This window comes from Podarcis erhardii, assembly GCF_964252035.2.
Source record: "Podarcis erhardii genome assembly, chromosome: 2".
Taxonomy (NCBI): Eukaryota; Metazoa; Chordata; class Lepidosauria; order Squamata; family Lacertidae; genus Podarcis; species Podarcis erhardii.
The window spans coordinates 15,704,000-15,726,009 of NC_138498.1; the positions used below are offsets into that span (position 1 = coordinate 15,704,000).

Here is a 22,010-nt window from a genome sequence, read left to right on the forward strand (position 1 = left end):
CTGTCAACCTTCTCTTTTTTTACAGGAAATTCCCTTATTCCAGCACCGTTTCCTGCTGCTATCCCGGATTGTTAGATATCCCGTAGACTGCCCCCGGGACAGATGAGGCTGTTGATCCCTTTTTTCCGAGGCTTTTGTTGTTGTTTAGTCGTTTAGTCGTGTCCGACTCTTCGTGACCCCATGGACCAGAGCACGCCAGGCACTCCTGTCTTCCACAGCCTCCCGCAGTTTGGTCAAACTCTTGCTGGTAGCTGTGAGAACACTGTCCAACCATCTCGTCCTCTGTCGTCCCCTTCTCCTTGTGCCCTCCATCTTTCCCAACATCAGGGTCTTTTCCAGGGAGTCTTCTCTTCTCATGAGGTGGCCAAAGTATTGGAGCCTCAGCTTCGGGATCTGTCCTTCCAGTGAGCACTCAGGGCTGATTCCCTTAAGAATGGATCGGTTTGATCTTCTTCCAGTCCATGGGACTCTCAAGAGTCTCCTCCAGCACCATAATTCAAAAGCATCAATTCTTCGGCGATCAGCCTTCTTTATGGTCCAGCTCTCACTTCCATACATCACTACTGGGAAAACCAGAGCTTTAACTATATGGACGTTTGTTGGCAAGGTGATGTCTCTGCTTTTTAAGATGCTGTCTAGGTTTGTCATTGCTTTTCTCCCAAGAAGCAGGCGTCTCTTAATTTTGTGGCTGCTGTTACCATCTGCTGATCCCTTAATTTCAAATCTGAAAGTTGACAGCTATGCCCCCTTCCTGGCTCGCCGTAAGCGGCTCCTGCCGGTAGTGGAGGGATCCCTCTGCCGTCCATACGGAGCTAGTGGCAAACCGCTATGCACAGCGCATACGTGCGACACAGTGCATGCGTTGTACATAGTGGTTTGCCACCTGAGCGCCGTTTGGACAGTGGCAGGATCCTCTGCTCACAGCTGCAGCCGCAAACGGGAGGATCCTCCTTATGCGGCCGCGGCGGCGTGATGGCTGCTTGTGCTGCTGTGCCCGGGGTGGCGGGGCGAGCACCCCGCAGGATGTGTTCTTGTCACACACACCCCAGACATGGCACCCGGGGCGCACTGCCCCTCCCTCACGACACCACTGGTTCCACGAGAACTTAAAGGTGGCACAAAAGCATTTTGAAAATGGCAAGTGAATAAATTTTGTTAAAGAGGGACAGGGGAAGCACTCTGTCAGTTTCATATCCTCACCTCTACACTTTAAAAGTAAAGGTAAAGGTACCCCTGACCATTAGGTCCAGTCGCCGACGACTCTGGGGTTGCAGTGCTCATCTCGCTTTATTGGCCAAGGGAGCCGACGTATAGCTTCTGGGTCATGTGGCCAGCATGACTAAGCCGCTTCTGGTGAATCAGAACTTTAAAAGTAGCCTTCCACAAACTTGTGTCCACCCCAAAAGGTGTCCGGCTACAACCCCGTCAGCATCATCAGGCAAAATGACCGATGGTCACAGATGATGGGACTCGGGGAAGTCTGCTTTAAGGTACGATCGCAAAGGGGTTTAGGTAGTGATTACACTTGCCACATGCCCATACAGCCTCCACCAGCCCCCAAACCTGAACAGGAAGTGGTGATTTTGTTGATGTGTAACATTCCTAATTAACTTCTGAGCCTTCCGCCCTGAGGCAACAAAACTCAGCTAAATCGTTAACAGAAAAGGAGGCCTTCCAAACCACGCTCTCATCCCGAGAGGCGTCTAATGAACAGATTGCCAAACCGAGCTAGATCAGACTATGCACCCCAGACCACAAAGTACCACACACAAAAGGATTCTTACACTGTAATTCTCATCAGGGAACCAAGCCAGCCAGAAGACAACTAAACCAGTGTTTCCCAAACTTGGGTTTCCAGTTGTTTTTCAACTACAACTCCCATGATTCTTTGCTAGCAAGACAAGTGGTCAGGGATGATGGGAATTGTAGTCCAAGAGCAGCTGGAGACCCAAATTTGGTAAACACTTAACTAATCAAAGAAAAGGGATACTGAGTGGGGTTTTGTAGTGTGTGTGTGTCTCCTTCCAAGTGGTTACTTTTGGTGTGCCCAACCCTACATTTTTTGAACTGGGATCAAGCTACAGCACTCCAAGCTCTGTTTCGGAAAGAGGGTAATATCACCAACAAAGGTAAGCTTTCTGCTTAGATTTCACTATCCTGGTGCCCTCTAGATGTTCTGGACTCCAACTCCCATGAGTCCCAGCCGGCGTGGACCATAATCAGGAATAATGGAAGCTGTAGTTCACAACTTCTGGTCGGCCCCACCCCATCCAAAATCTGCTCCAGGGCAGCTAAGAACAAACGATTTTGTGGGGTGCGTGAATTGAAGACTGGCCTGGGTCATAGACTGTGTAGCAAAGACTGGGCACAAATCATCACTAAGAGCTGAAAATCCTTTTGAGAGGGGGGCTTCTTCCCAAGGACTAAACTGTCAAAATGGGCCTGCCAATTAATGCAGCTCTCTAACCTGCAGCAGCAGTTAGTAAAACTGTATTTGTTTACATTTTAGAGAATTGGGGGGGGGGAGCGGGAATGGAAGGACCTAAAGCAGGCACCCACAAATTTGCCCCTCCAGATGTTTTGGGACTACAACTCCCATGATCCCTAGCTAACAGGACCAGTGGTAAGGGATGATGGGAATTGTAGTCCCAAAACATCTGGAGTTTGGGGATGCCTGACCTAGAGGGACCCACAAAACCTTTGGGCATCACATTAGGGGATGCACAGGAGCTGTTGTTGTTGTTGTTTTAAAAAAGGAGTTATTTCATTTTTTAAAATCACAAATGGAGGGGGTGGATCTTGGGAGCCACAAAAACTTTTGACGGAAGGCGGGGCGGGGGGTGGGGGACACAGGTCGGCCACCCTGCACTACAGTAACACAGCTACTAGCAGTTTGGACTGCATTCAGGATCTTAGAACCACAGGATTTTAGAGCTGGAAGGGACCACGGCGGTCATCTAGTCCAACCCCTGCAGCGATCTTTTTACCCCAAAGCGGGGCTCGAACCCACAACCCTGAGATCAAGAGTCTCCTGCTCTACTAACTGAGCTCTTGGGGAGTTTGCAGGGGTCAGCAAACTTTTTCAGCAGGGGGCCGGTCCACTGTCCCTCACACCTTGTGAGGGGCCGTACTATATTTTTGGGGGGGAATGAATAAATTCCTATGTCCTACAAATAACCCAGAGATGCATTTTAAATAAACGCACACATTCTACTCATGTAAAAACACCAGGCAGGCCCCAAAATAACCCAGAGATGCAAATAACCCAGAGGGACCTACATTGGTCCCCAGTACGTTTCTGAGCACAATTCAAGGTGTTGGTGCTGACCTTTAAAGCCCTAAACGGCCTCGGTCCAGTATATCTGAAGGAGCGTCTCCACCCCCATCATTCTACCCGGACACTGAGGTCCAGCGCCAAGGGCCTTCTGGTGGTTCCTTCACAGTGAGAAGCCAAGTTACAGGGAACCAGGCAGAGGGCCTTCTCGGTAGTGGCACCCGCCCTGTGGAATGCCCTCCAACCAGATGTCAAAGAGAACAACAACTACCAGACTTTTAGAAGACATCTGAAGGCAGCCCTGTTTAGGGAAGCTTTTAATGTTTGATGCATTACTGTATTTTAATATTTTCTTGGAAGCTGCCCAGAGTGGCCGGGGAAGCCCAGGCAGATGGGTGGGGTATAAATAAATAAATAAATAATAATAATAATAATAATAATAGGACACATTCTACTCATGTAAAATAATAATAATAATAATAATAATAATAATAATAATAATAATAATAATAGGACACATTCTACTCATGTAAAAACATGCTGATTCCCAGACCATCTGTGGTCCGGATTTAGAAGGCGATTGGGCTGGATCCGGCCCCCAGGCCTTAGTTTGCCTACCCATTGTTCAGATGAAGCAGGAGTCTGTTAAAAATGATGACACAGGAGTCTACTTATTATGAGTAGTTTATCTTGGGACCGAGAGGGACGGACAGAGAACGGAATTCCACCCAGAGCCCTAAGCTCAGAGCAACCCCAGGCGCCTGCAGAGGACCTCCGAGGACCAGGCGCCCGCAGATTAAAGCAGATGTCACTCTCAAGACTACCCTGCAGGGAAAGCCAAACGCCTTGCCTATGTTTTGGGAATTAACCCCTGTTCCTGTCAAGCGCACCCCAGGGGTGGGGGAGAATGTCAAAGACTCCCCAGATGATCTGCCTCCTTTTAGAAATCAGCCAAGCCATTGTTGCTATTGTGAAAGAGCAACTCATTCAGAGGCAGGGATGAAGGCCCTGTCATTCAAGCCCCTCCCCGAAGGCCATTCACACCCCCAGAGACCATCCTCTGAGCTGGGAATACCCTAGAGGGTGGTAGCATGTGTGGCAGCAGCTGTGATCCGGGATTAAGGAGCCGCAGCGGAAAAAATGAACTAGAGAGCGCGGGGAGGCAGGGAAGGAAGAAGACGTCTGGACGCACCATTGTGATCGGATGTGCTTTCTGTTGAGTCCACGGGGCAGTCATAAATACCGCAAGGCTACATGCTTAGTCTGACTTAAGAGATACACACACACAGAGAGAGAGATAAGAGTAAGCAGAAAGCCAGCAAACAGAATTTGCTGATTCCCCTTAAATTCTTCTAGAGCAAAGGAACAAAGGAACGTACCTGTGCTGCTCGGGTGACTGGCTGAGAGATCGCCATTTGAATCCGGAGCCCTGAGGAAGAGATGGCAAGAGGAAAACAAAGACTGCAATTAGTCAAGGCATGCCTCAAAGTATGTCCCCCCCCCCTCTCTCTCACACACACACAAAAAAAACCACAAAAGCTACAACACCCAAGATTGGATAAGGTAGAGAGCTGGACCAGGAGAACTATTTCACGGTTTCGAAGCCAGGGAAAAGCCACAGAGGAACAGGTGCTGAATGACATCTGTTTGCACATGATCATGATTTTATTATTTTTACTCTGCCCGTCTGACTGGGTTGCCAGATCTAGTGTAGTGGTTAAGAGCGGTAGACTCGTATTCTGGTGAACCGGGTTTGCTTCCCCGCTCCTCCACATGCAGCTGCTGGGTGACCTTGGGCCAGTCACACTTCTCTGCAGTCTCTCAGTCCCACTCACCTCACAGAGTGTTTGTTGTGGGGAAGGAAGGGAAAGGAGAATGTGAGCCACTTTGAGACTCCTTAAAGGGAGTGAAAGGCGGGATATCAAATCCAAACTCTTCTTCTTCTTCTTTCTATGGCTCTGAAGCACACTACATAACCTTGTACAGTGGTACCTCGGGTTAAGTACTTAATTCGTTCCGGAGGTCCGTTCTTAACCTGAAACTGTTCTTAACCTGAAGCACCACTTTAGCTAATGGGGCCTCCTGCTGCTGCGCGATTTCTGTTCTCATCCTGAAGCAAAGTTCTTAACCTGAAGCACTATTTCTGGGTTATCGGAGTCTGTAACCTGAAGTGTATGTAACCTGAAGCATATGTAACCCGAGGTACCACTGTAAAAAGGAATCTGCCCACTCCAGGTGGTGTTGGACTACAACTCCCATCAGCCCCGATCATTAGCCACGCTGGCTGGGACGGATGGGAGTTGGTGTCCATCAAAAGAGGAGCCTATTGCTAGAGCTTTAGCATAAACCAGATTATTTAAGGGGGCTTTTCTTGGAACAGCCCTGGTTCAAATGTTTTAGATACTTGGCCTGGGACTGCAAATGCAAAGAGAGGGTCTTAACACCCACCACCAATTCCGATGTTCAAGCATGCAAGCTCCAAGTCACGTCCTGAACATTGCAGGCTTTTAAACCAAATGGCTCGATGCCATGGGGGGGAAACGAGAAGTCCTTGAGAGAGAAAGCCTGTTTTATGCAAAAAGCCCCATTATTTGGAAAAATGAAATCAATTGTCCGGCCCATCCCAAACAGACCCTCTCATTGTTGGGTGTTTGAGCAGAGCGGCCCACCCAGTGCATGCTGGGAGCCGGGGAGAGGGCCAAAGAAACACATCTATTTGCATAAATAGATCCCACTACCCACTCAGAGGTGGGCGGCAGATTCCGGTTCCCTTTGAGCATTCGGAACATAAGACTTCTTGGCAAAGCCGCCCGGCAGCAGTTGAACGGAGCGACAATGCGCCATCTCTTGTGAAGTTTTTCAAGTTGCGCGAGCATGCAAACATATGCGTCTTTGGGGCGTTTTTTTTTTCCGGCTGAACTCCACATCGTTGCTGGGAGCAGCCAAGAGGCAGAGGCAGCAGGTTTCTATTAAAGAGCCACACATGCAATGGGGATCGTGCTTGAACGTAAACAGCTGCTCTCGCATGGGATGCAAACATTTCCACACGCCAGCCAGAGCCTGCGTGTAAGCACAAAATGTGTCTCTCTCTAAGCCGCTGTTTTACACCAGCCTAAAATGACCTCCTGCCAACCTAGCAGTTCGAAAGCACATCAAAGTGCAAGTGGATAAATAGGTACCGCTCCGGCGGGAAGGTAAGCGGCATTTCCATGCGCTGCTCTGGTTTGCCAGAAGCGGCTTAGTCATGCTGGCCACATGACCCGGAAGCTGTACGCCGGCTCCCTCGGCCAATAAAGCGAGATGAGTGCCGCAACCCCAGAGTCAGCCACGACTGGACCTAATGGTCAGGGCTCCCTTTACCTTTAAAATGACCTCAAGGCTTAGATCACGGCCTGTTGGCTCAAAGATCCTCGCAATAGTTTTGCAAGCCTATCCAATGTGAGCTCGTTGGAGCTGCTTCAGGTTTTGGGAAGAGCGTGCCGCTGTTTCGCAGCAGAGATGAGGATTTAGCTCTCTGTTCCGGAAAAGGTCTAGGCCCACTTATTGGGCCAGAAAAAGCTGCTTCGAGTTTGGATACAATACAAGTGACTCGCCCATTAATGAAGTGGGATAACTGAAGGACTCAAATCAAAGGAGGCAGAGGGCCAGAACTGGACACTTATAGCCTAAGTCAGGGGTCTGTAAACTTTTTCAGCAGGGGGCCGGTCCACTGTCCCTCAGACCTTGTGGGGGGGCCAGACTATATTTTGAAAGAAAGAAAGAAAGAAAGAAAGAAAGAAAGAAAGAAAGAAAGAAAGAGATCGAATTCCTCTTAAGTGAGATGGCCTCTTAAGTGAGATGGGCGCACAACCCTAGAGTCGGACACGACTGGCCCGTACGGGCAGGGGTACCTTTACCTTTACCTTTTAGTCAACAACAGCAGCAGCAACAATAAAATAATAATAATAATACCACCTCACCCATCTAACAGGGTTGCCCCAGCCACTATGGGTGGCTTCCAGCATATATAAAAAATGTAATAAAAAATTAAAAGTTAAAAAATTTCCCTATACAGGGTTCCCTTCAGATGTCTTCTAATGGTTGTAGTTACTTATCTCCTTGCCTCAGGGGTCACATAACTCCATTATCCTCCAACATTTCTCTGATGAAAATAGGGACTAAGGAAAAGCGGAAGATTTTGGGATCAAATCAGAAACCGGGACGGCTTCTTTAAATCTGGGATCGTCCCTGGAAAATAGGGGCACTTGGAGGGTCTGTTATAACTGCAATCATTTTTAAAGATTTCTGTGCAATTTTATGTGCGTTTCACTTACCAAGCAAAACCGAACGGTATTAATTTAACCAAAGTCTCTTTCAAATTCCCTGGTCGCGTTACAACTTTTAAGCGCCCCTCATTTCTGGAAGGTTGAAAAATTCAACACGCCCTATTGAGCAAGCACCTCCGGGCTTTGTACGGCTGCAGCGTTCTGTACAAAGGCTAAGAGTCATATTCATCGCTCCATCCACTTTGGCTGCAGGCCTCACCCATCATTGGCATGCAACGCCCCCCATCTCAGAATTAATGTGGCCCCTCTGGGTGAAAAACAGCCACTCCCTCTGTTCTTAGAGCTCTGCTCCAGACTGATCCAGAAAAGTCCACTGGATCCAGTTTCAATCTTCTGAATGCTTCCTCTCTTTGCACAGTCTGTCAAGTTAACTGCTCGCACGCTTTGAGTCCAGCTCACTCGAGTCCGACTGAAAACCACGTGGTTTGGTTTCTGGGTGTGGGCCGCCGCCATGTACCGCTAGCTGAGCAGAGAACAAGCCAATTTTGCTGCTCGGCAACTGGAGCCCACTGACCAGATACCGTACATTTCGCTCTATAAGATGCACTTTCCCCCTCCTAAAAAGTAAGGGGAAATGTGTGTGCGTCTTATGGAGCGAATGCAGTCGGGAGGCTCTGCTCAGCGCTCCCTTTAAAGAGCCGCATGGAGCATGTGTCTTCAGCCCGGGAGAGGCTGCGCCTGGCTATCCCATAAGCTGCGCTGTGATCCTGCTGGCTGTCCTGGCTTCTGGGATTCAGAGTATTTTTTTTCTTGTTTTCCTCTTCCAAAAACTAGGTGCGTCTTATGGTCTGGTGCGTCTTATAGAGCAAAAAATACAGTAGTTGTGGCAAAGGGGAGAAAAGAAAAACCTGGGAGATGCTCTTGGGAGAAAGACAACTGTCTGGTTCTCTGTAATCTCACTTTTCGCCATGAGGGAACCACCAGAAGGCCCTCAGATCTGGACCTCAGTGTCCGGGCAGAACGATGGGGGTGGAGACACTCCTTCAGGTATACTGGACCGAGGCCGTTTAGGGCTTTAAAAAGAATAAGCAAACAGAAGAAGGAGGAGGAGGAGGCGGCAGCAGCACTGACAGAAGCTGCTCCAAATGGCAACCAGCTGAGAGAAAGAGGATGCGGAAAAAGCCCAATTATTCCCTTTCAAGCCTGCCTCCAACGCGGCGAGCCATCCCTCCACTCTGGTCCCCGGGAGCCCAAAGATGCAAAAAAAGAAATAAGCTGTCTTGGACCTGCAGAGACTGCTGTCTCCACCAGTAATTAAACACAGACCCCGGTGCAAACATGTGCTTCCAATATCCAGCTGGAGGCGGAGGCGGCAAAAAAAGGAGATACATCTTTTGGGTTGAGGAGGGTGCAAGCTGGCAGAGTCAGAGCTGCAAGGAGGAATCACCCTTTAGATATGGGGCGGGGTGTGGGGAGGTTGAAGGCTCCCTCCCCCTGCCACCAGGCTCCCTCAGATTGGTGGCACAACGCGAGGCACAACAGTCAAAACGCATGCAAATAATTCCACGCAGCCGTTTTGAAAGTGAAATGAGCTTCTCCTGCACAATATCTTTGTGCTCTGACTCCTCCCCATCAATGGGGCGGACGGCTCCATAAACAAACAGGCCTTTTCATCTCCTGGCCGAGAGAGCGGCGGTTTCCTGCCGTGAGGCGCAGAGTGTTTTTAATTCTTATTTTCGCCTTTTCCAGGCTCACAGTTTTACAGAGATCAGAGGCGGCAGACAGATCAGAGGCTGCGCAAGAGCAGGGCAAACAAGGAGAAAAGAGATCAGGCAGTCTGAAGGGGGGACCCAGATGGCACCCCACCCCTGCTGGGACACCCCGGGGGAGGCACCTGAATCAGGGGACTTCACTCTGGGAAAGGGCTATAGGTCAGCAGTAGCAGAATTCGGGCTCTCAATTTTCAGCCCCAATTTGGCGCACATACTCCCCAGTAGGGCTGGGCGATATATTGATACAGTAGTACAGTGGTACCTGGGGTTACATACGCTTCAGGTTACAGACTCTGCTAACCCAGAAATAGTACCTTGGTTTAAGCACTTTGCTTCAGGATGAGAACAGAAATTGTGCAGCAGCGGGAGGCCCCATTAGCTAAAGTGGTGCTTCAGGTTAAGAACAGTTTCAGGTTAAGAACGGACCTCCGGAACAAATTAAGTATGTAACCAGAGGTACCACTGTGCCTTGGTTCTCAAACTTAATCCGTCCCAGAAGTCAGTTCCAAAACCAAGGCATTCCAAAACCAAGGAGCACTTTCCCACAGAAAGTACTGCAAAACGGATTAATCCGTTCCAGACTTTTAAAAACAACCCCTAAAACAGGAATTTAACATGATTTTTACTATCTAACGAGACCACTGGTCCATAAAATGAAAACGGTAAACAGTGTACTTCAGTCACACCATCAATCAACCAGTAGCTGAACTGGGTTCCACAAAGTCACAAGAACAAAACAAGAAAGAGCCACGAAAACAAAAACACAAAATAAATAGCAAAAACAGAGAGAACTCAGCGTAACACTCAAAACTGAAGTGTGGCACTCAAATTGGAAGCGTAACACTCAAAACAAAGCACGTTCGGCTTCCGATAAAAGTCTGCAAACCGGAACACTGACTTCCGGGTTTGCAGTGTTTGGGTTCCAAGTTGTTTGAGTACCAAGGCGTTTGAGGAACAAGGTATCACTGTATATTGGAGAATCACAGACTTGTCGAGTTGGAAGTTGTTTAGTTGCCGGGGGTCAACTAATCGAAACCCGGCAATGCAGGAATCTTTTGCCCAGGCTGGATCTAGACACATCCAAGAAGCGTTCCAGTTAAACGCATTGCAAACTTCGAGAAATCAGATTGGCAAGAACGGATCTCCACAGCGCCATCTGTTGTCACATTGTTAGAATGCATAAACAATGCATAAAGGTAAAGGGACCCCTGACCATTAGGTCCAGTCGTGGCTGACTCTGGGGTTGCGGAGCTCATCTCACTTTATTGGCCGAGGGAGCGGGCGTACAGCTTCCAGGTCATGTGGCCAGCTGCTTCTGGCAAACCAGAGCAGCGCACAGAAGCACCGTTTACCTTCCCGCCGGAGCGGTACCTATTTATCTACTTGCACTTTGATGTGCTTTCGAACTGCTAGGTTGGCAGGAGCAGGGACCGAGCAATGGGAGCTCACCCCGTTGCGGGGATTCGAACCGCCGACCTTCTGATCGGCAAGTCCTAGACTCTGTGGTTTAACCCATGGCGCCACAAACAATGCATATAAAGTGCTTTATTCTTTGCCAATGTAGCCGAGTCCCCAGTGTGAGATTCAAACTCACAACCCTGAGGTTAAGAGTCTCATCTGACTGAGCTATCGCTCAAAGCAGTTTGAAATCGTGATACTGGTTCCATAGTTTCTGTCCCGAAGACATATCGTGAATCGTGATGTATATGCGCGTGCTATATAACGACAACGTACACCCCTGTTTCCATCAGAGAAACATTGGAGGGTATGGCAACTTGTCTGTGAGGGGGAATGCCTGGGCTCACAACCTATGTGGAAGCGTTCTTGCCTCTCAGTCCCCAAATGTGTTACAGGAAAACAGCAGTGGTTGGGTGATGAGTAAACTGAGATTTGCGCTGAACATTTACCAAAGCCACGCAATCCAAGGCTCAGCACTGAGAAAGAAGATGGGGAGAGTTTTGCCCTGTCACCGGTTGCACCCTGGTTTCTGCCATGAATTTTAAAAATTGGCATTTTCCAGCCTACCCAAAGGATCCGTGTTCAAGCGGCAATATAGACAATTCCTGACGCACAGCAACTTGTTCAACAGGACAGTTTTAAGCTGGAACTCCTATGAAACAGCTTCCCTTGCATCCGACTGCGACACTTTACATCCATTGCAAATTCAGGGTGAGAGAGAACAGGGAGCAAAAGCTGGGGAGAGGCACTGAAGGGTACACTGGTACCTCGGTTTTCAAACAGCTTAGTTCACGAACAACTTGGAACCCGAACACTGCAAAACTGGAAGTAGGTGTCCCCCTGTGTTTCCTGTTGCGCTGTTAATTTGCATCCCCCCATTGTAATTCAAGCCTTCCGTTTCCGATTGCAGTGTTCTGAGGTGATATTTGGAGCTTATATTTGGTGCTTTTGTTTTTGCTATTTATTTTGCGTTTTTTGTTTTGAGGCTTTTTCAGTTAATTTGTTTTTCTGACTGTGTGGATCCCAGTTCAGCTACTGATTGATTGATTGATTGATTGATTGACTGTGTGACTGCAGAAATGGATAAAAGCCCCCCATCCAAACAACGACTATCATCAGTGCAGGTAAGAAAATTTTTTGATTCTAATTTTTATCATCTACAATACTGTTTTATTTATTTTATAGTACAGTAACATGGATTATTGCTTTCCTTTTATGGATCAATGGTCTCGTTAGATAGAAAAATTCATGTTAAATTGCTGTTTTAGGGGCTGTTTTTAAAAGTCTGGAACGGATGAATCCGTTTTGCATTACTTTCTATGGGAAAGCACACCTTGGTTTTGGAACGCTTTGGTTTTAGAATGGACTTCCGGAACGGATTAAGTTTGAGAACCAAGGCACCACTGTACTGGCCCTCCAGATGTTTTGGGACTACAATTCCCATCATCCCTGACCACTGGTCCTTTTAGCGAGGGATGATGGGAGTTGTAGTCCCAAAACATATGGAAGGTTAAATTTGGCCATGCCTAGCCTAACCCGACCAACCTCACAGGGCTGTTGTGATGATAAATTAAGTGAAGATGTTGAAGAAATAATTATTTCTGTTGCCCTCAGTTCCTTGACAGAAAGAAGGATAGTGGAATGGAACGATTGATTGAATCGGGGCAGTCAACCTTTTTATACCCACCACCCACTAATGCATCTTTCTTGATGGTAAAATTTCCTTACCACCCACCAGTCTTGTGCCATAGAACCCGCTACCACCCACTTAGAATTCTGAAATGCCCACTAGTGGGCAATAGGGACCAGGTTGACAACCCCTGGATTGAATGAATGAACGACATCTGAAGGCAGCCCTGTTTAGGGAAGTTTTTGATGTTTAATGCTGTATTGTGTTTTTAATATTCGGTTGGGAGCCACCCAGAGTGGCTGTGGAAACCCAGCCAGATGGGTGGGGTATAAATACTGTCATTTGTTGTTGTTGTTTAGTCGTTTAGTCGTGTCCAACTCTTCGTGACCCCATGGACCAGAGTACGCCAGGCCCTCCTGTCTTCCACTGCCTCCCGCAGTTTGGTCAAACTCATGCTGGTGGCTTCGAGAACACTGTCCAACCATCTCATCCTCTGCTGTCGCCTTCTCCTTGTGCCCTCAGTCTCTCCCAGCATCAGGGTCTTTTCCAGGGAGTCTTCTCTTCTCATGAGGTGGCCAAAGTATTGGAGCCTCAGCTTCACGATCTGTCCTTCCAGTGAGCACTCAGGGCTGATTTCCTTCAGAATGGAGAGGTTTGATCTTCTTGCAGTCCAGACTCTCAAGAGTCTCCTCCAGCCCCATAATTCAAAAGCATCAATTCTTCAGCGATCAGCCTTCTTTATGGTCCAGCTCTCACTTCCGTACATCACTACTGGGAAAACCATAGCTTTAGCTATACGGACCTTTGATGGCAAGGTGATGTCTCTGCTTTTTAAGATGCTATCTAGGTTTGTCATTGCCTTTCTTGCACGAAGCAGGCGTCTTTTAATTTTGTGACTGCTGTCACCATCTGCAGTGATCATGGAGCCCAAGAAAGTAAAATCTCTCACTGCCTCCATTTCTTCCCTTTCTATTTGCCAGGAGGTGATGGGCCCAGTGGCCATGATCTTCGTATTTTTGATGTTGAGCTTCAGACCATATTTTGCACTCTCCTCTTTCACCCTCATTAAAAGGTTCATTAAAATACAGTCATACCTCGGGTTAAAGTCGCTTCGGGTTAAATCTTTTCAGGTTGCGTCCCGCGGCGACCCGGAAGTAACGGAATGGGTTACTTTTGGGTTTCGCCGCTTGCGCATGTGCAGACGCTCAGAATGACGTCATGTGCGAATGGTGACGCACGCACACGCGGGTTGCATTCTGCTCATGATGCGAATGGGGCTCTGGAACGAATCCCGTTCGCATCCAGAGGTACCACTGTAATATTATATTATTATTATTATTATTATTATTATTATTATTATTATTATTATTATCTCCTCCAGGAATGGCTTCTATGAAGTTGAGAACTGTAAAAATGCACGAGATGTACTCCTTTTGAGGAGAGATAATAAGAATTTAGCATCCTTGAATCTGGCTGTTTGGGGTGCAATAGTGAAGCCCATCTCTCCCATTTTAACTCTGAAGGAAGCAGAGTTCAGCTTATCGGACATATGAAGGACGCAGAGGTACGTGGAATGCCGCAAAATACGAATAATTCTTTGCCTCCAGATTCACCCCAGCGGTAGAACTAGCAACAAGCCAGGTGGGTTTTAGAGCATCCGTACAGCTTGATAAAGAAATTGCACAAAATGGAAAAAAGAAAAAAAGAAACTATACAAATTTCTGCTTTGGGGATACATTACTGTTGGTTTTTTTAAAAGCTTTTTTCAGGAGCAATTGAAAAAACTTCCACAGTTCTGCTCCCAACCTCAGAACAGTTTCTGAAGCTTGCAAGGAAGGCTTGTTTTGAAACAACTTCGCAAATTAGCCGCCACCACACAAGTCCCTGACACAATTGTTCTGCTTCTTTACACTTATGTCATTCCTGTTCTGAAAAACAGTGATGTCAAGGTGTTTGGAGGGGGGGGGGCTCTTTATTTTTTTGCACTGACGTCATTCCCCTCGCAGCAGTTGCACCCCCGCTCCGTCTCCCGCCCCCCTATTAAAAGCAACAAATTGTATAACTTGGTTAACGGAACTTATTTCTAGACAGTTTCTCCGGCGCTCAAGCCCATTTGTACAATAGCTCGCAGCTTTCAAAGTTCCTTTCAGCAGCTGTTATCTCTGCGTGCAGTAACAGGCTGCCATAGCCACAGGATACTATTATGGGATGTGCAGAGCTGCACAGGAAATGAGTCCTTATTTCCCCCAACTGTTGCCGCAACCAACACAAACTTCGGTTCAGAGACGTAGCGCTTGGTTGCCAAATTGCCTCTGCAGGGCTATATTTACGCTACAGCTTAGAGCAGGGGTAGGCAAGGCGTACTGGGCAGGGGCCGGATCACTCCTGCGGAGATCCTCCGAGGGCCGGACAGACGCAGTGCGACACCGGAAATCGTGTCTGTACATGTCCACGGCGCCAGAAATTGCTTCTGCGCACTCCCAGACGCCGAAAATCGTGCCTGCACAGAAGCGATTTTCGGTGTCTGGGCATGCGCAGACGCGTTTCCCGGCCTCTGTGCATGCACAGAAGCGACTTCCAGCACCGTGAACATGCACAGAAGTGATTTCCGGCATCTGGGCATGTGCAGAAGCTATTTCCAGCGCCACGGACATGCACAGAAGCAATTTCTGGTGTCTGGTCATGCGCAGAAGCGATTTCCGGCGCCTGGACATGTGCAGAAGCGATTTCCAGCGCTGCGGACATGCACAGAAGCGGTTTCTGGCACCGCGGACATCCACAGAAGCGATGTCCGGCATCTGGGCATGCACAGAAGCGATTTCCGGCACCACAGACATGCGCAGAAGCGATTTCTGGCGCCGTGGACATACGCAAATGCAATTTCTGGAGTCTCTGAGCCGCACTGCGCCGGTTTAGTGCAGCGTGTGGGGACCCACCGAGCGGGCGGCTCAGTTAAATGGCTTCTGTGGGCCGCTTGTGGCCCAAGGGCCACAGGTTGGGGACCCCTGGCTTAGAGGCTACCCCCGCACCATGCATTGAAAGCACATTTACATGACTTTAACAGTCATGGCTCCCTGCTTGCAAAAAAAATCCTGGTTCATCACAGAGCTCCAATTCCCAGTGCCCTTAAACTACAGTTCTCTGGATTCTTTGGACAGTTAAAATGGTCCAGTTGTTCATCGCAGTGGGCCTTCTCAGTAGTGGCACCCAACAACCCCCCATCAGATGTCAAGGAGATAAATAACTACACGGCAGTTTTTAATGTCTGACGCCTTATTATGTTTTTATATGTGCTGGAAACCCAGCCAGATTGGCAGGATATATTATAATTATAATTATTACAATGGACGCTTGGGTTCTGAACGTGACCCATGCGGGATGCACGTTCGCAACCTGTAGCACCCGCAACCTGCAACGGCACATCTGCGCACATTGTGATTCGGTGCTTCTGTGCATACGCAAAGCGAGATTTAGCCCTTCTGCGCATGCGCGACTGCCTGAAACCCAGAAGTAACCCGTTCCAGTACTTCCAGGTTTCGGCAGTCCACAACCTGAAACGCCTGTAACCCAAAGTATGACTGTATTATTATTATGTTTTATCGCTTTATTATTATTAATATTCCGCTGGGAGCCGACCAGAGTGGCTGGGGAAACTCTTTTTTTATATATATATAATTTTTTATTGATTTTCCAATTTTAAAACAAAATAACATACAAACATCAACAAAGACATACAAACAAGTATAATTTCATATCCTCATTTTCATAAGCCTTCTTTCTCGGACTTCCCCATACCTCACCCTTTTTGCATCCCCCCCCCCCTGTAAAATAAGGGGAAACTCAGCCAGATGGGCAGGGTAATAATAATAATAATAATAAACTGGAAACTAAGTCTTATGAGGAGCGCTTGAGCATGTTTAGCCTGGAAGAGAGGAAACTGATAGGAGATTTGATAGCCATCTTCAAATACAGTGGTGCCTCGCAAGACGAAATTAATCCGTTCCGGGAGTCTCTTCGTCTAGCGGTTTTTTCATCTTGCGAAGCAAGCCCATTGACGGCTTAGCGGATTAGCGCTATTACGGCTTTTAGCAGCTTAGCAGATAAGCGGCTTAGAAAAAGGGGGGGGGGGGACTCGCAGGAACTCGCAAGACATAGGAAATTCGTTTTGCGAAGCACCTCCAAAACGGAAAACCCTTTCGTCTAGCGGGTTTTCCGTCTTGCGAGGCATTCGTCTTGCAGGGCACCACTGTATCTTAAGAGCTGTCACGTGGAAGAGGAAACATACCATATTTTTTGCTCTGTAAGACACACCAGACCATAAGACGCACCTAGTTTTTGGAGGAGGAAAACAAGAAAAAAAAATTCTGAATCTCAGAAGCCAGAACAGCAAGAGGGATCGCTGCACAGTGAAAGCAGCAATCCCTCTTGCTGTTCTGGCTTCTGGGATAGCTGTGCAGCCTGCATTCGCTCCATAAGACACACACACATTTCCCCTTACTTTTTAGGAGGGAAAAAGTGAGTCTTATAGAGCAAAAAGTACGGTACTTGTTTTCTCCTGCTCGGAGGGTAGGACTCAAACCAATGGCTTCAAGTTTCTGGAAAGGAGATTCCGACTAAACATTCAGAAAAACTTTCTGACAATAAGAACTGTTCAGCAGTGGAGCAGACTCCCACGAGAGGCTGTTAGAATCATAGAATCATAGAATCATAGAGTTGCAAGAGACCACAAGGGCCATCGAGTCCAACCCCCCGCCAAGCAGGAAACACCATCAGAGCACTCCTGACATGCTCATGGTTGTCAAGCCTCTGCTTAAAGACCTCCAAAGAAGGAGACTCCACCACACTCCTTGGCAGCAAATTCCACGGTCGAACAGCTCTTACTGTCAGGAAGTTCTTCCTAATGTTTAGGTGGAATCTTCTTTCTTGTAGTTTGGAGCCATTGCTCCGTGTCCGCTTCTCTGGAGCAGCAGAAAACAACCTTTCTCCCTCCTCTATGTGACATCCTTTTATATATTTGAACATGGCTATCATATCACCCCTTAACCTCCTCTTCTCCAGGCTAAACATGCCCAGCTCCCTTAGCTGTTCCTCATAAGGCATCGTTTCCAGGCCTTTGACCATTTTGGTTGCCCTCCTCTGGACACGTTCCAGTTTGTCAGTGTCCTTCTTGAACTGTGGTGCCCAGAACTGGACACAGTACTCCAGGTGAGGTCTGACCAGAGCAGAATACAGTGGCACTATTACTTCCCTTGATCTAGATGCAATACTCCTATTGATGCAGCCCAGAATTGCATTGGCTTTTTTAGCTGCCGCGTCACACTGTTGGCTCATGTCAAGTTTGTGGTCAACCAAGACTCCTAGATCCTTTTCACATGTACTGCTCTCAAGCCAGGTGTCACCCATCTTGTATTTGTGCCTCTCATTTTTTTTGCCCAAGTGCAATACTTTACATTTCTCCCTGTTAAAATTCATCTTGTTTGTTTTGGCCCAGTTCTCTAATCTGTCAAGGTCGCTTTGAAGTGTGATCCTGTCCTCTGGGGTGTTAGCCACTCCTTTCTCAGAGGATTTTAAGTAGACCTTCGATGGCCATTTGTCATGAATGCTTTAGCAGAGATTCCTGCATTTGTGGGCGTTTGGACTAGGCCCTTGAGTCTCTTCCAACTCTATGATGATGTTTGGTGAGGACCTGTGGGTTCTTAAACAGCAAGTCCAGGTGAACATCAGCTAGCCTTTTCTTTTTAAAGAATTTCCAGTAAAAGACACATCACAATAACTTTCCTTAGAGGGGTTGTTGGGAAAGGGGGTTTCCAGATGGTCTATAAGATGCTTTTCATGTTGAACTTGAGCATGGATATCCATGCAGGCGCACATGCGCCAGAATATCAATAGAAACATCCCCCGGGGATCACACAAACTGAGAAATTAGTAATAGTTGGAATTTATGCACCAAATGATAGTCGGAATTTTATAAAACATTAGAAGAATGTTTGAATTCATGGACCAGAAGATAATTCTACTTGGATATACTAATGGGGGTAATCTCCCTAGAAATGGATAGGACAATAAGGAAAACTGAAAATAAGGAAGGGAGACTACCGGTAACCTTTTTTAAATTGGTGGAAAACTTTAATTTGACATATGGAGATTTAAACACCCACTGGACAGAGAATTCACCTTTTTCTCAGAGCCACAATCAGTCTGCCGGAAGAATCGACTTTATATGGACATTCAGTGATTTATCATTGTGGATGAAGAAAACAGATACCGCCTAGGTCACTTTCTGACCACAATATGATATGAAACAGTAATCTTTATTGTCATTGTCCCATACAGAACAACGAAACTGAAAAAATCTACACCAGACATTCAAAAACCAACAAGCCTGCTATCCCAGCCTGTGTTAGTGGAACTGAGAGAAGAAGGGAAAACTCCATAGAGGTGGAGATTAAATGAAGGAATTTTGTACAACAAACACCTCACAAAAAGCAGAAAAAAACCTTAAGGAACTTTTAAAATTTAATTTAAATCAGGGAACGGACCTGAATGTGGTATGGGACACAAGTTAAAGCACCAATGCGAGGTTTTTTCATACAACAGAATGCTCTTCAGGCGACTTTTAACCTTTTAAAAAACACACAGGAGCGCTGACCAAAGCATGAGAAGGGCCTTGTGCCTGTGAACTTTAAAGAGGAAAAGGAAACAGGCAGGCGTCCCTTTTTGCAACTGATGTGGTACACACATACTTTGTGCTTTAGTAATTCAACCCTGAAGGAGCCACGCCAAAGCCGGGTCTGGGATCCGGTAATGAGGGCATCAAAGGTTTTACAGGGGGAGGGGAGAAGGCTTGAAATTTTTTTTTGCAAAAAGGAAGCTTTGCCACCGTAAGACCCAAAACACTTATACTTTATTTAAAAATGGCACCTGTTGAACTAATATGTTGAAACTTGGCACCGCTGATCAACCGGATGGGGTCTGCGGATGCAGGAAAGTTTCAAACCGATCCAGTAAGAATTGACAGAGGTTCAGCAATATAAAGAAGGTCTGAAACTGAGGCTTCCACCTCCCATTTTAAAAATAGCTGGATCATTTATTTACTTCCCATTTTGGTGAAAACTAGTGTAACTCTTATTCAGGCCTCTCAAGGAAAGTAACTGGGTGAAATTTTGAGCAGCGGTTCAAAAGTTAAGGTTTTCCTGCTCCGTTAAAGTCTAAGGCAGTAAGTACAGTGGTACCTCGGTTTACAAACTTAATCCGTTCCGGAAGTCCGTTCTTAAACCAAAACCGTTCTTGAACCGAGGTGCGCTTTCCCTAATGAGGCCTCCCGCCACCAGTGCCCTTCCACCTTTTGGATTCCGTTCTTAGACCAGAGTAAAGTTCTCAAACCAAGACACTATCTCCAGTTTTGCAGAGTTTGTAAACCAAATCGTTCTTAAACTGGACTGTTATTAAACCGAGGTACCACTGTACTGGAAAAATAAGTACATAGCTCCGGGTTTGAAGTGAAGATTTTGCCAGGACCACCATGTTTGCGGAGAGAGCGAATGCCTATGAAATATGCCAGTGTGGCTTAGTGATCAAATGAGGGCTTGCTAATCTTTTTGGGCCTGAGATCACCTTTGGAAACCTACTCCAGTCTCACTACCAGTGTTATAAACTCAGATATATAAGCTTGGCGCCAAATGGCTCCTTCAACCAGGGTTAAAGTTGCCAAAATGGAATGTCTAGTTGACATTTTGGGGCAAGACAGCTCTAAGATCTTATTTTTCAAATGATGGACTGAATGTGATGGATTCTCAGTTAAAGATCTGACTGGTTCAGGCAAGAACCTTGAGCTAGGTTAAAGAACTTTGAGAACTTAAAGAAGCAAAGTCACTTGATCCAGGGACGGTCGACATAGATATTGGCCTATTCCGACCTCTTTTTCTGAACAGTGAAACAGACCATTCATAAAGTAAGAATATTCTTCATAACTGTGAGCAGGGCTGTGGGGTGGGGTAAGAGAACCTACAACATTTAATAATGATAATGATAATGATAATGATGATGATGATGATGATGATGATAATAATAATAATAATAATAATAATAATAATAATAATTTATTATTTATACCCCGCCCATCTGGCTGAGTTTCCCCAGCCACTCTGGACGGCTCCCAATTTAATGTTAAAAACAGTACAGCATTAAATATTAAAAACTTCCCAAAACAGGACTGCCTTCAGATGTCTTTTAAAGATAGGATAGCTGCTTATTCCTTCACATCTGAAGGGAGGGCGTTCCACAGGGCAGGCGCCACTACCAAGAAGGCCCTCTGTGTGGTTCCCTGTAACCTCACTTCTCGCAATGAGGGAACCGCCAGAAGGCCCTCGGCGCTGGATCTCAGTGTCCGGGCTGAACGATGGGGGTGGAGATTTAACTATAAATATTGTTCACTGCTCCTACTCAGGCTGCACAGAAAAAGCATTTCGGTTTTTGAAATTCCTTCTGATTGTACAGATAAAATAGAACTGATGGAATTCCGCAGGATATGGTATTAGCGTGGGGAAACAGTCAGGATCCACTGATCCCCAGATGGTGGAGATATCAGGCACCATCCTGGTGCCCAGATATCTTTACTTGCTCTCAAGTGGCCGATAGATAAAGGCAAAGGGACCCCTGAGTGTTAGGTCCAGTTGTGGCCGACTCTGGGGTTGTGGCGCTCATCTCGCTTTATTGGCTGAGGGAGCCGGCGTACATGCTGTTTACCTTCCCACCGGAGCGGTACCTATTTATCTACTTGCACTTTGACGTGCTTTAGAACTTCTAGGTGGGCAGGAGCAGGGACCGAGCAACGGGAGCTCACCCCGTCGCGGGGATTTGAACCGCCGACCTTCTGATCGGCAAGCCCTAGGCTCTGTGGTTTAACCTACAGGGCCACCCGCATCCCTGGTCAATAGCTAGGTGCAAAATGTGCCTGCTCCTGGTTAATTTCGAACACTGCCTCCTGTATACCCTATTCTCCTTCTGAACCCTATCTGCCTCACACTCGATACCTGAAAAAAACCTCACCACACGGTGACTGCAACCCCCATTTCATACACACCATCACAAACACCCCACTCAGCACAGCCTGCAAATCCCCGCTGCAACCCTAAATGCCTAGCCCACCTGGCAATCTTGCACACATAGACCCTTAATAGAACCTGCTATTTTAATAACTCTCCTTCTCAAAAACCAGAAGAATTCATTAAATAAATAAAAACACCCTGCCTTTTAAGACTGGCTACGGTTCTCTCCTGCTGGCACAAGCTCAACAAAAGCAAGAAATTAAAAGCTAAGTTGGGTGCTTTAACAGACCTGCCCTGTGATCAGTCATGACGCTGCTCCATGATCACAAATTGCACTCGCTTCCAACATTGCTTTTCCTTGGCCTTTCAGTTTCCAAATGCAGATGGGGAAGGCAGAGCTCCTGGGACACACAGAGACAAAATACCCTACTTTTCCTGATCCCCTATTGCCCTATTAGAGCCTTACTGTACAGCAGGCTTCTTTTGATCGGTGAATCATTGTAGCGATGCATCTCAAAAATGTCAAGTACTCATATTTTATCGGGAAATCTTGACCAAACTAAG

The 22,010-nt window shown here is 47.0% G+C and overlaps 1 protein-coding gene across 3 annotated transcripts in view; it reads right to left on the minus strand.

Moving 5' to 3' along the window:
* Nucleotides 1–22,010, minus strand: part of TAMALIN (trafficking regulator and scaffold protein tamalin) — a 40,736-nt gene that overhangs the window by 13,939 nt on the left and 4,787 nt on the right. The window contains exons 1-2 of one of the 3 annotated variants that reach the window (XM_081849875.1): nt 10,210–10,304; nt 4,654–4,703 (exon numbers count right to left, since the gene is read on the minus strand). Coding sequence is in view for 1 of the 3 variants with exons in the window: in XM_081849874.1 (XP_081706000.1) it covers nt 4,654–4,703 (50 nt within the window). In the remaining 2 variants the exon portion in view is untranslated. Of the gene's footprint in view, nt 1–4,653; nt 4,704–6,634; nt 6,667–10,209; nt 10,305–22,010 lie in introns of those variants that run through there. The other 2 variants (XM_081849876.1, XM_081849874.1) reach the window with 2 other exon arrangements.